The 14,504-nt window shown below is 42.3% G+C and overlaps 1 protein-coding gene and 1 long non-coding RNA gene across 3 annotated transcripts in view; one reads left to right on the top strand and one right to left on the bottom strand.

Annotated features, from left to right (window-relative positions):
* The window catches only part of LOC128087815 (uncharacterized), a 150,925-nt gene that overhangs the window by 70,329 nt on the left and 66,092 nt on the right, over window positions 1-14,504 (bottom strand). The gene's annotated exons all lie outside the window — the stretch shown is intronic.
* The window catches only part of TPK1 (thiamin pyrophosphokinase 1), a 200,321-nt gene that overhangs the window by 131,465 nt on the left and 54,352 nt on the right, over window positions 1-14,504 (top strand). Inside the window, 1 exon segment of the mRNA XM_052697696.1 lies at window positions 6,057-6,168. Within this exon segment, the coding sequence (XP_052553656.1) occupies window positions 6,057-6,168 (112 nt within the window).

The raw sequence follows: 14,504 nt of genomic DNA, 5'->3' as shown, positions 1-14,504 counted from the left end.
AAAAAATGAAGAAAATAATGCTGCCAATAGGTCAATTTTCAAAACTAACTTAATGGGATAAAAATCAATGCAGCTATATTATTTGCCATTATTTTATCACCACTAACATTCAAACATAGTAATATTTGATCCTTACGTTACAATATGAAAATATTTCAGTTACCTTTTTCAGAGGAAAAAAAAAAAAAAAAACTCTTGGGGAGGACAGATTTACGTAGACAGATTTGGGTTTTCTTTTTCTTTTTTCTTAATTTTGGAAAAGTGAGTTCTGCACCAACTGAACAGTTTTGTATTTTTTATGCCAGAATATAATTGTTCCATTAATTGCAGCAATTTAAATAGAATAAATTAATACTTGCATTTGCAAATTACAAGCTGTGAACCTCCTTTCCCCCACCAAATAGCATTTTCATCTTATGTGGTTGAAAGATGTGTACTTGAAACTTGACAATAAGCTTGGATGCCTAATTTCCTGTGTGACAGACTTGCAGTACTTAGTCTTTAGAGACTTCCTGCATTGGCTATTAATCTTCTTTGGGGGAAAAAAAAAAAAAAAAGAGAACATCATTTGTTTTGTTTGGCTGTTTTTTTTCCCCAGTGATCATTTCTGTTTTCTGTCTGTGCTTTCCTCAATAAAATAAGGTCTCTTACTGATTTTTTAAAGAAAAGTCTTACAATCTAGCCTGTATAATAACAGCAAGCCAATACGCAAGCCATGGGTTTGGCTTAACAGATGAGAGGTTTTTTAAAAAAATAATTTGCATTTTAATATTTTAATTCCTGCTTACCTACTGCCTTTGGTTTAGCTCTTGGCTCCTGGTATGATAGCCCTTTGGGCTTGTGACATTTGAGAGCTGGAAACTGTCCTTTTGAAGAAGAAAGTCAAAGTTGTTACATACTTGCTGGGAAGTATGAAATGACGTTTTAGAGAAGTATGCAATATTGGAAGACTCTTGATAAAATCCTGGATACTGGTGAGCTTCTGATAATGGCCTCTTTTGTTTTATGAATTTACTTCATGCAAACAGAAAGCCAGATTTCTGCATAAGTTTTGTATAGATAGGGCTTAAATTCAGTAAGCTGGGCCAGAATGTCAGAAAATGAAAAATGTGAAGTTAATAACAGGTAGGTTCAATTTTGAGTAATACAGATCTCAATTAAATTCTCTATAAAGTACTTTTACCTATCTGTTTAACAGATGAATGTACTAAGTTTTCCCACGGAGTAGCTCTGAGCAGTGGTAATATGGACATTCACTGAGAACAGACAATCCCACTCCTTCACCCTCTTCTTCGTCATCATCTTTGTTATAGGCAACATAGAACGGCCTGGGTTGAAAAGGCCCACAGTGATCATCTAGTTTCAAAAAACATCTGTGATTCCATCATGAGAGACCCTGTACTTGTTTTCCTTTTCTTTCTCTCTCCGTACTACAAGAAAGAAGTGGCATGGCACATTGCATACCTAAAAGGATATCAAGCCTGAAATTATTACACCTCTGCCTTCAGCAGGCAGATGTTCACAACCATTATAGGAATATACGGCCCATCACCACATGAAGGTGGGCGTAATGAGAGGATAGATGATATAGGATAACTATCTAGTTCAAGTATTAGATGGACAGCCCTGAGGAGAAGCTCTACTGGACCTGGTGCTCACCAATGCAGAGAACATTAGAGGGTTAAGATTGGAGGCAGCCTGGGTTGCAGTCATAATGCCCTAGTAGAGTTTGTCATCTTGAGGAATGCATGCCTGGCAAAAAGTAGAGTCAGGACCCTGAATTTCAGGAAAGCAAAATTCCGGCTGATCAAGGAATTGCTGGGTGGATCTCGTGGGAAAGTGTCCTTGAGGGCTGAGGAACAGAACAGAGCTAGCAGCTCTTCAAGATTGCAGGAGCTCTCCATCCCCCAGCAGAAGAAGAAACGGAGCAGAGGAGGAGGGCAAGTGGTATGGCTGAGCAAGGACCTGCAGCTTAAACTTTATTAGGGAAAAGCGGAAAGAGGGAAATGTACAGGAAGTGGAAGCGGCGTTGTGTAGCCTGTGAAAAATATAGGGACATTGTATACATGTGCAGAGATAGCATCAGGAAAGCCAAGGCAAAGATGGAGGTGAACTTGGCAAGGGATGAGAAAAATAAAAAGAGGTTCTAGGGGTGCGTAGGCAGGAGGAGACAGACAAAGAAGATCATAGGCTCCCCCTCTGGTAAATGAGGATGGAGAACTGGCTTCCTCAGACATGGAAAAAGCTGAGGTATTCAATAATAGCTTTGCCTCAGTCTTCACTGGTGGTCAGGCTCCTCTGCATGTCTGCCAGGACCCTGAACCTCTAGGTGAGGGTGAGAGGAGTGGATTCTGACTCATAGTAACAGTGGAACAAATCTTAGACTTCCTCATGAAACTGAATGTATATAAGTCCATGGGCCATGTGATATCCATCCTAGGGTTTTAAGAGATGGCTGATAAGGCTGCCGAGCTGCTCTTCATCATATTTGACAAATCATGGCTGTCAGGTGAAATCCCCAGTGACTGGAAAAAGGGAAACATTACTTATATTTTCAAGAAAGGGAAAAAGGATGATCCAGGGAACTACAGGCCAGTGAGCCTCATCACTATACCTGGGAAGGTTATGGATCATGGAGCAGAACCTGCTGGGTACCTTATTAAGGCACATATGAGATAGAGGTGATCCAGGACAGCTGGCATGGCTTCACCAAGGGCAGATCTTGCCTGACCAACCTGGAGGCCTTCTACAATGGAGTGACAGCACTGGTGGACAGTGAAAGGGCAATAGATGTCATCACTCTGGACTTCTGCAAAGCCATGAAAAAGGATAAGAACCTGGCATAAAGATAAATTATAACGTGGCCTGAGTTAAAGATAAGCTGCTAAGCTTTATAAGGAAATTTGCCTTCCCATCATCACTGTAGAACTGTTAGGTCACAGCTTCAATTGCTGACTGAGCACCTGGTGAACGGATGTGACCAGAAGAAGTAGACCCAGGGTGGAGACGTTCTGGGCTCATATGAAGGCTAGTCACTGAAGGGAACATATCTCTTGGACCTAGGATGCTTTTTGAGAAGGAGCTAGAAAGCCCCTTCACCAGCGGAGTGAGTTAAACTCTTCCTTCTGCATGTGATTATTGGCCTACCCGTGAATGTTTTACCTGTCAGAAACAATTTTGCTTCTTTCTGAGCAGAACATCTGGTGTAGTTGGCAGGGTACCAAGGAAAGCATCTTAAAGACAGAAATAGCATTTGTAAAGACTATTCCTGAGTTCCATCAGAAGAGGGGTGGCCAGCAGGGACAGGGAAGTGATTGTCCCCCTCTACTTTGCCTTTGCGAGGCCCCATCTGTCTCCAGGCTTGGGGCCTCCAATGCAGGAAAGATGTGGAGCTGCTGGAGAGGGTCCAGAGGAGATCCACAAAGACAGGCTGAGGGAGCTGGGCTTGTTCAGTCAAGGGAAGAGAAGGATGGGAGGAGACTTCATTGCAGCCTTCCAGCATTTAAACGGGGATTATAAACAGGAAGGGAATCAACTTGTTACAAGGGTAGACAGTGACAGGACAAGGGGAACGGTTTTAAGCTCAAGGAGGGAAGGTTTAGATTAGATGTCGGGGGAAGTTCTATACAGAGAGCGTGGTCAGGTGCTGGAACAGGCTGCCCAGAGAGGTTGTGGATGCTCCGTCCCTGGAGGCTGGATGGGGCCCTGGCTACTTGGTCTACTACCAAATCTGGAGGTTGGTGGCCCAGCCTGTGGCAGGGGGGTTGGAACTTGGTGATCCTTGAGGTCCTTTCCAACCCAAGGCATTCTATGATTCTGTTCCACAATGGTTTGGATGCAGAAGATCTCTCTTGAAAAGGAGTTACCCGGGTTTCTAGTATCTCTGTAGCATTCTGCCGTGGAGGTAGTAGAAAAATGGAAACCATTTAGGAGTTACAGGGACATTCCCAAGTTGCCATCTTGTATGGCTGAATTTCTTGGAAAATTTGAGAAATCATATTTCAACTGCTAGGGAAAGGCAGCTTAATGCATCAACTGTGGCATGGCCATAGCTAGTAGCATTCAAGTACTTTGAGTACTTGAAGTGAGCATCTAAACAGGAGTGGGAATGGCTGTTTATGAGGGTGAATAGTGATATAGGAGAAGGGGGAATGGTTTTAAATTGAGATATGAGAGGTTTAGGTTAGATATCAGGAGGAAGTTTTTCACTCAGAGAGTGGTGATGCACTGGCACAGGTTGCCCAAGGAGGTTGTGGATGCCCCATCCTTGGAGCATTTAAGTGTCTCATTCCAATTTATAAGAGGAAGAGGAGGTTCTTTAGTATATGTATACACCCAGCGTGAGATTAAGAAACAACGGTTGAAATGTTGGTCTGACCAGTTTATTATAATCCTAATCAGGGAGACGGGGAGGGGCAGGATGGCGACTATTACAAATTAGAGTGATGGGGAAGGGAAGGAGGACAATAGAAAAGATAGGAAAGAAGCAAGAATTATGTAAAGCGGGGATAGTCACCACCAGGATCTAGCAGCATCCCGTTGCAAGTCATTTTGAAGGTTCGAGACAAAAGCAGCAGAGGGAGAGCAGCAGCAGCGTGGCCAACCTTGGGCAGAAAGCAGGTAGCAGGAAGAAGTCGCAGAGCAGATCCAGGAGGAAACAGCAGGACTCAGGCAGCAGACCCAGGAGAGTCCATCAGCGTGCAGGAATTCCATAGTGAGGAATCTGATGGCATTCTTCATTCTTCAGCATGCAGGTAGAGCACAGAGCAAGTCCAGGAAGGAGAGAAGGAGGTTATGAGGCTTCTCATGGCAGAAACCTCTTCTTTTTTTGAGGAATCTGTTGCCAGAAAACCTCACCTCATGGCTGTAGGTTCCCTTTTTATCCTTCTTCTGGCAGCATGGCATTCCTGGGTGCTTGGGTAAGGCATGTGATGTAACCCCTGAGATGGCCATCTTCCTCGAGATAAGCCAACAGAAAAGGCTGCTTCCTGGCTTGTCTCTCTCTCATTGCTCCTGGCCTTGTCCATCTGTGTCCCTTAGACAAACAGTTTCTCAACCCTTGCCCAGGACTTGCTTGGACTTGTCCATCTGTGGCCCCAGCAAGCTTTGAGACAATGATGTAAGAGAATGATCTCTTACAGCCAGACTGGATGTGGCTCTGTGCAGCCTGGTCTAGTGGTTGGTAACCCTGTCCATGTCAGGGAGGTTGAAACTTGATGGTCATTATGGTCCTTTTTAACCCAAACCATTCTATGATTCTGTGATATTGGATCTGTCATCGTCCTTCCCTGCACAACCAAATACTTGTAAGCCATGCAATCAATACTCTCTAATGGGCAGCATTTCTGAGGTTTATTTGTTATCTGAGAACATGACACATGTTGAATTTGATTCTTCATAATGCATTTGGTATTAACAGGAAAATCTGTCAAATACCTCAGAAGTCACTTTCTCATTTGTGGTATTCTTGTAGCTAATTATAATAAACAAGTTGCAATAAACAAGTAAGTTTCTTATAATTAAAACTGAGCCAGAATTCTGAAGTTTTCCTTTTGCTGTGTGAGATTTTCTCTATCCACTCCTCATTGGGATTGTTCATATGCTATTATCTGGAAAGCTGCTCATCTGGGATCTGTGAGTGCTGCTTGAAAGCTTGGTCACATACCCACTGTTGTTAATAGCTGTTTCTCATACGTGCCTTAAACTTAGTGGTTACAAGCTGAATTCACCTTTTGTGTATAAAAAAATGTGTTTTAATTTCACTTTACTGTTATTACTTAGTATAAGAATATTCATGTAAATATTTACCTTAATTTCTCCTTCACCTAGGTTAGTTTCTACAAGTATTCCTTCCTGAAAAGTACTTTTTTGGGGAAGTATGTGGAATTTTGAAGATGCTATCAAAAAAATGCAGAATTTTCAGCAATGCTCTGACCAATGTTAATCTTCAGATCAGGGGAAAAAAAAAAGAATGAAAATTGGAAATGAGATTTTTGCAACCCCAGCCCATGTCTCCCCTCACTTTGCAGCTGATCTCAGACTCTTCTGTGTTGCAGGGCAAACACAAGCTGCAGGTGGACACAGGACTGGAAGGTTCCTGGTGCGGCCTCATCCCAATTGGGAGCTCCTGTGACAGTGTTACCACGACTGGTCTCAGGTGGAACCTTGGTAAGTCGGGGCCACCCTTTTCCTTCTGGCCACACATCTCCATGCAGCTGTCATTGCTGAGCATCCACGCCAGCCTCACTGCCACCCAGGGGCTTCCTACGGTGGGCATTGGAGTGTGGCACTCCATTCCTGCATCCCTGCTGGATCCCCTGCTTCATTCTGGGAATGAAGTTTTAAAAAAATCACAATATTTAAAACTGAAATATTGCAGGCAGAGACACGTTTTCAAATTGGGAGTAATATTTTAAATTGAACTTTTCTTGGAGTTGTGATAAATTGCCATCTTGATGCATTGCCCTCTATGGAGGAGATGCTGGGGGTGCCTAAAGTCCTAGTTACATGTCATAAAGTTACAACAGACAAACTGTTGTATCACAAAAATGTGATACAGATTATTAAAGCTACCTCACTTCCCCTGAACTGCTTTACATATATTGTTTGTTTGTCAACTCTGAATGACTATATCTTTGTCTTTTTCTGATTTTAAAATGGGAAGAGAAGTGGGACAGCTATTTGTAGAGAAAGATTTCTTGACCAAAACCAAACAAAAACTGAAATCATCTTCATTTTCCTGCCCAATCTCCCACTGATTCCACTGAGTGATTCAGCTGTGTTCACTAAAGGAAATAATGGGATATAAATATGGCATGAATTTCAGGGTATGAGAGACTGGTCAGATAAAAGGACGGAGAGCTGTCTGACTAGTGATGATTTCATTCTCATAAACTGGGTTGTAAGAGCTGAATGTTTAAGGGACTGTCTCTTAAATTTAAAAAAATGAAATATTTTCATTTGTACTGATATGTACATTTGACAAGTAAGTTACAGAATATTCCTCTGCTCACTCCTGCTGTGCAGTAAATGTTGTGGCAAGTTATACTGAGGGACCAGCCATTTCTCAGCAGATATTCTGCCCTTCAGAGTGATCTGAAGGTCAGATCAGCCTTACAGTAATGGGGAAAGTCTTTGAAACTTACATCATTCTGTAAAATGCTGCTACATGGATCAAAATGTGGTGGGCTCTGTGAGGTTGCTGTCCTTTTTTGTGGTTTTGAGTGATTCGTTTAGAGAGCAAATTATTTATAATCAGAATTCTTTCTAGTTTAATGTCATAAATTTCATCAGTTTTACAAGGTGCTCATTAAAAAGAGAGTAATTTTAAAGATTTGTCTGCTGTCACCAATGGCATGGCTTTGTTACTCCTGGAGTTAAGATTTGTGAATGCTGAAACTAAATGTCACCCTGTACAAAACAAAAATATTTTTGTACTTTTAAACAAAGTTTTCCACATGTTCCTCTTAAAGGAAACAGTTTACCAGTCTGCCTGTCCCAATTTGAGGAGAACGCAGTGGGAGTTATATTAATAGCTCATAGCTAGGATGGGGTTGAGAAATTGGTTTCTTCATCTGTTTATGATTATGCTGTAACAAACTTCTGCAGGTTATTAGGAGACATAGCTAGGTATGGACTTACTGAGATTTTTATTACACGATTCAGTCTTTCTCTCTGGGAGACACCAAAGTATTGAATTGCCTGTTGTTTCATGTTAACATGGCACCATCATCCCATCTCCCAGTACTTGCTGCTCTCCATTTCCAAGAGGGAACCTCAGGCTTTACAGTCTTCTTTAGTGATGTATTATAGGCTACACTTTGAGTCTCGGTAGTCCTGTTTCTGATGGGTAGAGAGAGACTTCACAGCATTGGGATGGCTAGCTCATGGAGTGGGAACTGAGGTGCTGTTTTCCTCAGTCCATTAGGAAATAGAGAAGGATACTGAGAGGAACAGGAAACCCCCCTGATCAACACAAGTGTAAAAGTCTCATGCCATAAGAAGAATGGGGTAGTTTATTCAGCACCAGGCCTGCTGGCAACTAATGAGGTCTGTCTGTGTTAAAGTGAGAAAACCATTCTAGCTCAGGAATTGCAAGGGCTCGTGGAGAGTGCTTTAAGCTCTATTTGAAGGGTATGGGATAAAACCAGTCGAACTTGAGATTAGGGGTAGTGTTCCAGGACCAGGGGTGAGCCCAGCTGAAGTGTGTCTACCCTAACACATGCAGCATGGGTTACAAACAAGACAAGCTAGAAGAGTTTGTGAGACTGTAAAACTATGACTTAGTCACCTCCACCGAAACGTGGTGGGATCATTCTCATGACTGTGGGTGTTGCAATGGAGAGCTATAAGCTCTTTAGAATGGATAGGCAGGGAAGGAGGAGCAGTGAATTTGCTCTCTGTATTAGGGAGCATCTTGATGTCTTAAAGCTCAGAACTGGGAATGATAATGCTAAGTCATTATGGGTAAGGATCAGGGGAAGACACAACCAGTATGAAGAGACAGATGAAGTGTTCTGTAAGCAGTTGGCAGAATTCAAACAATTGCTGGTCCTTATTCTCATGGGGGACATCAACTTACTTGACATTCACTGGAAATAGAATACAGCAGAGAGGAAACAGTCTAGGATGTTCCTTGACACAAGAGCAGGAACTTGGTGACACAGCTGGTAAGAGAAAGTACCTAATGTCTGACAAACAGAAAGAATGGTGGAACATTGTTTGAGTTCTCCATTCTTGGTGAAATTAGCATGGAGGTCAGACTTTAAGTTGTTTAGTACGTTGGTACCCTTGGTACAAGGGTACCTTTAGTACCCTTACTACATTAGTACTGGTACCCTTGGGAGTCAGTCCTGAAGTACAGAGGGGTCCAGAAAGCCTGGACATTCCTCAAGAAGGAAATCTTAAAGGCGTGGGAACAGGCTGTCCCCCTGCTCCGTAAGATAAGCCAGCAAAGAAGACGAGACAGGATGAACAGGGAACTGAGAGAGTTTCCTTTCTTTGGAAGAAGGGTCAGACATCTTGGGAAGAGTGCAGAGATGTTACTAGGGTATGCAGAGGGAAAATGAGAAAGGCAAAAGTCCAGGAAGAGCTTAATCTGGTCACCATTATTAAGGATAATAAAAAAATGTTTTTACAAATATATTACTACCAGCAAGAGAAGGGCCAAGAAGAATCTCCATCCTTGATTGGATGCAGTGGGGAACATTACCAGCGAGAATGAAAAAAAGGCTGAGGTTCTCAATGCCTTCCATAATAGTCAGACTAGCTATATTCAGCGTATTCAGACAGGAATAGGGAGCAGAATAACCCCTCCCCCCCCTCAATTCAAGAGGAAACATTTAGCGACCTGCTGTTCCACTTGGGCTTTCATGGGGCCATGGAGCCAGATGAGATCCACTTGAGAGTCCTGAGGGAATTGATGGAAGTGATTGCTAAGCCACTTTCTATAATTTATTAACAGTCTTGGCAAGCCAGGGAGGTCCCAGATAACTAGTGACTTGCTAATGTGATGCTCATCTACAAGAAGGGTTGGAAGGAGGATCTGGGGAATTATAAGCCTGTCAGCCTGACCTCAGTACTGGGAAAGGTTATGCAGTAGATAGCCTTGAGTACGATCATGTGACATATACAGAACAACCAGAGGATCAGGCCTCGCCAGCATGAGTTCATGAAAGGTAGGTTCTGCTTGACCAACCTGATCTCCTTTTTATTACCAGGTGACACGTGTTGTGGATGGCAGGAAGGCTGTGAATGTAATCTACCTAGACTGTAGTAAAGCCTTTGACTGTGTCCCAAAGTATTCTCTATGGAAGATGGCAGTCCATGGCTTGGACAGGTGTACTTTTCACTTGGTAAACAACTGTCTGGATGGACAGGGACAGAGAGCGGTGGTGAATGGAGTTAAATCCAGATGGTGACCAGTCGCTAGCGATGTTCCTCAGGAATCAGGAAAGGTAAATATCTTTAATGATGATCTTGATTAGGGGATTGAACAAACCCTCAGTAAGTCTGGAGAGAACACCAAGCCGAGAGAAGTGTTGATCTGCCTTGAGAGTAGCCAGATTGGAAGGATCCTTGGGAAGGATCTGGATAGGCTGGATTGATGGGCTGAGGCCAACTCTGTGAGCTTTAACAGGATCAAGTGGTGGGTGCTGCACTTTGGTCAAATAACTCCATGTATCACTGGAGGCTTTGGACAGAGTGGCTGGCAAACTGGATAGAGGAAAAAGTTCTGGGGTTGTTAGTTGACAGCTTGCTGAACGTGCAGCATGCTCAGGTGGCCAAAAAGACCAATGGAATCCTGGCTTGTATCAGATACAGTGTAGTCAGCAGGATTAGGGAGGTGATTGTACCTCTGTATTAGGCACTGGTGAGGCTTCGCGTCCAGGACTGTGTTCAGTTTTGGGCCCCTCACTGCAAGAAGGACACTGAGGCCCTGAAGTGTGTCCAGAGAAGGGCAGTGAAGCAGGTGAAGAGTCTGGAGCACAGATCTTATGAGGAGCAGCTGAGAGAACTGGGGTGTTTAGTCCAGAGAAAAGAGAGCTCAGGAGAGACTTTGTTGCTCTCTACAATTACTTGAAAAGCGGTTGTTAGTGAGGTTGAGGCTGGCCTCTTTTCCCAGGTAACTACCAATAGAGCTAGAGGTAATAGCTTCAAGTTGCTCCAGGGGTGGTTCAGGTTACATATTAGGAAAAATTTCTTTTCTGAAAGTGTGATTAGCTGTTAGATCAGGCTGTCAAGGGAGGTGGTTGAGTCACCAGCATCCCTGGAGGTTTTCAGGAAAAGGGTAGATGTGGCACTGAGTGACATGCTTCAGTAGTCATGGTGTTGATGAGGTGATGGTTGGAATAGATGATCTTACTGGCTTTTCCCAGCCTTAATGATTCTATTATTTATTTTTCTACATTATCATCACATAAAAACAAAGGTAATCAGACTTTCAATCAATCTTTTTAATGTTTAACACAGATCTGAGTGTATCTAGATTGCTGTGCTGATTAAAATATGCAAATCCTGTAGTGTAGTCAAACAGTATCTAAACTACAGGTGCATTCATGAGATTTCATAGTCTCTGAATAGAGAAAGACAAGGATAAATACCTAAGACAGAAGCTGTATTGCAAGTTGCAAGTAGGATACCAAAACTCTCATTGGCTGCATTAGATAAACATGAAAATTATTTGTTCTGCCAGCTGAGAAACAAATGCACTTGATTTCTTTATTGTACTTTTAATACAGTGGAATTCAGTATTTTTTTGTGTGTCTGTGAGGATGCAGCATGCATTTTGCATGTTTGTCTTAATTAATACAAGCAGAACATTCGTTTATTTTAGCTCTCATCTTGTAGAGATGAGAAAGTTTTTTTTTATCCACACTTGCTATTGTGCAGTACATTTTCAGAACAAATTATAAACATATTCTTTCCACTCCCATAAGGACATACATCTTTTCTCTATTAAAATCTGACTTACAGCACAGGAATCAGATAATGCTTTATCTGATTTGACTCACCTGGCTGCTTGCTGACGAAAGCTCCCATGTCTAATAAATAAAGAAAAATCCAGTCATGCCAGAATTACCCACCATTTGTCATTAGGTCCACAGAGGTGCTTTCACAGAATTTGAATGAGGGTAGAAATCAGCTGCAGTGTTCATCACAGAAGACATATGAGGGCAATGGTAAACTTTTCTAAGAAATGGTTCCTTTTCTAGGAAATTACTGCAGAATATAATTTAGCCTGATAATTTATGCTTCATGACTAAGGCATTTGTTATGCTGTGCATCATACCTATACTGGAAAGATATAGATGTGTATATATGTGTGTGTGTTTGTATGCAGTATGTGTGTGCTTTGCAGATAATTTTCATGCAAATTGATTTTGTTAGGCAGAAAGTGAAATTGATGTAAAAATGTTGCCATCAGAAGACTGCTACTGTCTTTTCGCTTCAAAAAGCAATAACAATAGCAACAGGAGCAAGACCTTCCTCTGCCTGTACATCTGCTGACTGCAGACTTCACAGGTGGAAAAACAAGATCCCAAATCTTTCTGACACTGTTTACATTGTTAAAGTAAATTCTTTGCTGTTTTTTTCACTTCAGTTTTTGTTGACGTTGGGAGTTGCAAATGGGACTAGCAGATTACAAAAGCCATGGGATTTTGTGTGTGTCATGGCTTTATGATTTTTGGTTATCAGTATTCCACATCATAATATCATGTAGTGCACTGGGAGTTAAGGTGTTAATGCTCCAGTTCTGGGCACCTGTCCCAGAAGAGAAGAAGAGCTACATACCCCAGAAGTCTGTTTGCTGTGTTGTTAACATTTCAGCTCAGGGGGAACAGTTACAAGGCCTCGGTAGGTCATCAGACCTTCCTTCTTCATCAGCCTCTCCTCCCTGCTGCTTGTCCCGACTGCACACATCGCTTTTGTAAGGCTTTCAGACAATCTCTCATTGTATTTGATTTATTAGCTTTAATTCCAATTATATTGTTTTATAGTGTGTTATCATGCATTCCGATACTATATTTAGTGTCTCAGCCTGAGATTGTTTCTGCTGTTTTTAATTATTCTGGAGTTCCCAGTTTCCCTTTTCTGGTGGCATGGATCTGCGAAATCCCTGTGCCCTGCTAGTCATGGAACTGGGCCGAACCAGCCCGTTAAACCATTCACAGTGTGGTAGGAGAACATGAAAAAAGTTAGTAACTCCTTGGAAAGAATAAAAGGAAGAAGGAAAGCCAGAGTAAGGGAGCATTCTGGAAAATGCCATAAATTAAGACAGAGGACAAGTATCTACATACCAGTGAAACTATTTCTGTAATCACTCCAACCTGTTTGATAACAGTTTATATGGCACACTTTACTACACTTGTGGAAGTATGTACATTTTCAGTGACAGAGTGAAAAAGTTTCACAGCTGAATTCCCCACTCTTCCTCTCTGCTTTCCTCTTCCTCTCTCTCTTCTTTTGTTCTTCACTGGTACCAAACTTCCCAGTCTACTAGTAAATAAAGGAGTAATTTTTTATATTGTAAAAGTAGTTGAACAGAAATAATGGGAAAGATGTGGGGTACCTCAACCGTAACCCAAGGAGCCTGCTGATTGGTAACCCAAGGAGCTGCATCCTAGTAACTGAACCACAATTGAATCTGGAATACTTCCCCAAACTACACTGGGGTCAGAAGCACATTGCGAGTAAGACATACAGCCTTCATCCCCACAACCACCAGGACGACCACCAGCAGGCACCGCATGTGCATAGAAGCAATAGTTAGGGATGGAGTTTGGAGTATAGAAAGGGCGTGGAATACTGTCATGAGTCTCTTGAAGTAGTTGTAACAACCACTACTTTTCTTAGAAATATTACAAATATGTGTGTATTCATTTTATAAACACAGAACCTTGCAGCATGCTGGTTAGGAGAGGCTATCCCCTCCCCGTCCCCTGCACTCAGCGTGTATGCACAGCACTGAATAAGCATGCCTTCTTTATAACAGCTTCATGGTAATAGAGTTTGATTCTGCAAGTCACTAGATGGGATCTATCTGCAGAGCTTCAGTGAGTTATTTTTCCCTAATCACTGCAGTGCTAGGACCCTGGATAATCCAGCGACAGAAATGCTGCTACTGCTCCCAAAGCTTTGGGCATTTTTGATCTTTTTCAAGCTGTTTGCCTGCAGGAGGCTGCCTGCCTCCCAGGTCATTTATTATTTATTACATGGTGAAGCCTATTTAAATGCTTCCACAGCAAAGCAGATGTTCTGGAGGGGGCAGCCTGGCTTCCCAATGGATCAGTGTGAGTCAGCATAGGCACTACTTAGCACTGCCTGTGATGATACCACTTTGTGTACATTAAAGGAGAGATGAACACGGAGTTCAGTGGTGCTTGGCTCCTAAAGCTGGAGGTGCATGATTTTCTGGACAGCAGCTGGAAAACTCAGCCAGACTACATGAAGGAGCTTGAGGTGAGGGTTTGAGATTTTTCCTGTCAGGTAGGTCCAGAGGGGTAGGTTCCTTACAGGTAGGTAAGAACATCCTGAAGTGAACTGGTGGCACTTGTTTAGCTGTGTTGCTATGACACGTTCCAGCTACACAAACTGATTTCTTTATTAATAGTAGTGTAACAGCTGAGCTGAGAGATGATCAACAGAGCAAAATACTATTTTTTTTCCCTTACATCCCCTCAATAATAACTTCGGTTCCTTCTGTTAATGAAAATATGATCTGGAGGTATGAAGAAATAGGTATTTTGCTTAAGCCCAGTTTTGATATAGATCATTCTCAACTCTTTGATTGCAAAAGATTGGTGAGAATTCTAAAATCACTTGAAAACCAGAAACAACCTGCTACTACTGAAGGGTAGGAGTTGTAAACACTAAGCACCATTCTGGAGAAGAGAGAGGTCTTCAGGGAGCTACCATTTAGACTGATGTAAATATAAAGTCTATGGATTTCAGTGGTGGCTCTGAAATTTTCTCAGTGGGTTTCGAAGCAGAATTTGTCCAAG

The sequence above is a fragment of the Tympanuchus pallidicinctus genome, unplaced genomic scaffold, assembly GCF_026119805.1.
Source record: "Tympanuchus pallidicinctus isolate F22 unplaced genomic scaffold, pur_lepc_1.0 scaffold31, whole genome shotgun sequence".
Lineage (NCBI taxonomy): Eukaryota > Metazoa > Chordata > Aves > Galliformes > Phasianidae > Tympanuchus > Tympanuchus pallidicinctus.
This window is presented reverse-complemented; position numbering and strand designations above follow the sequence as displayed.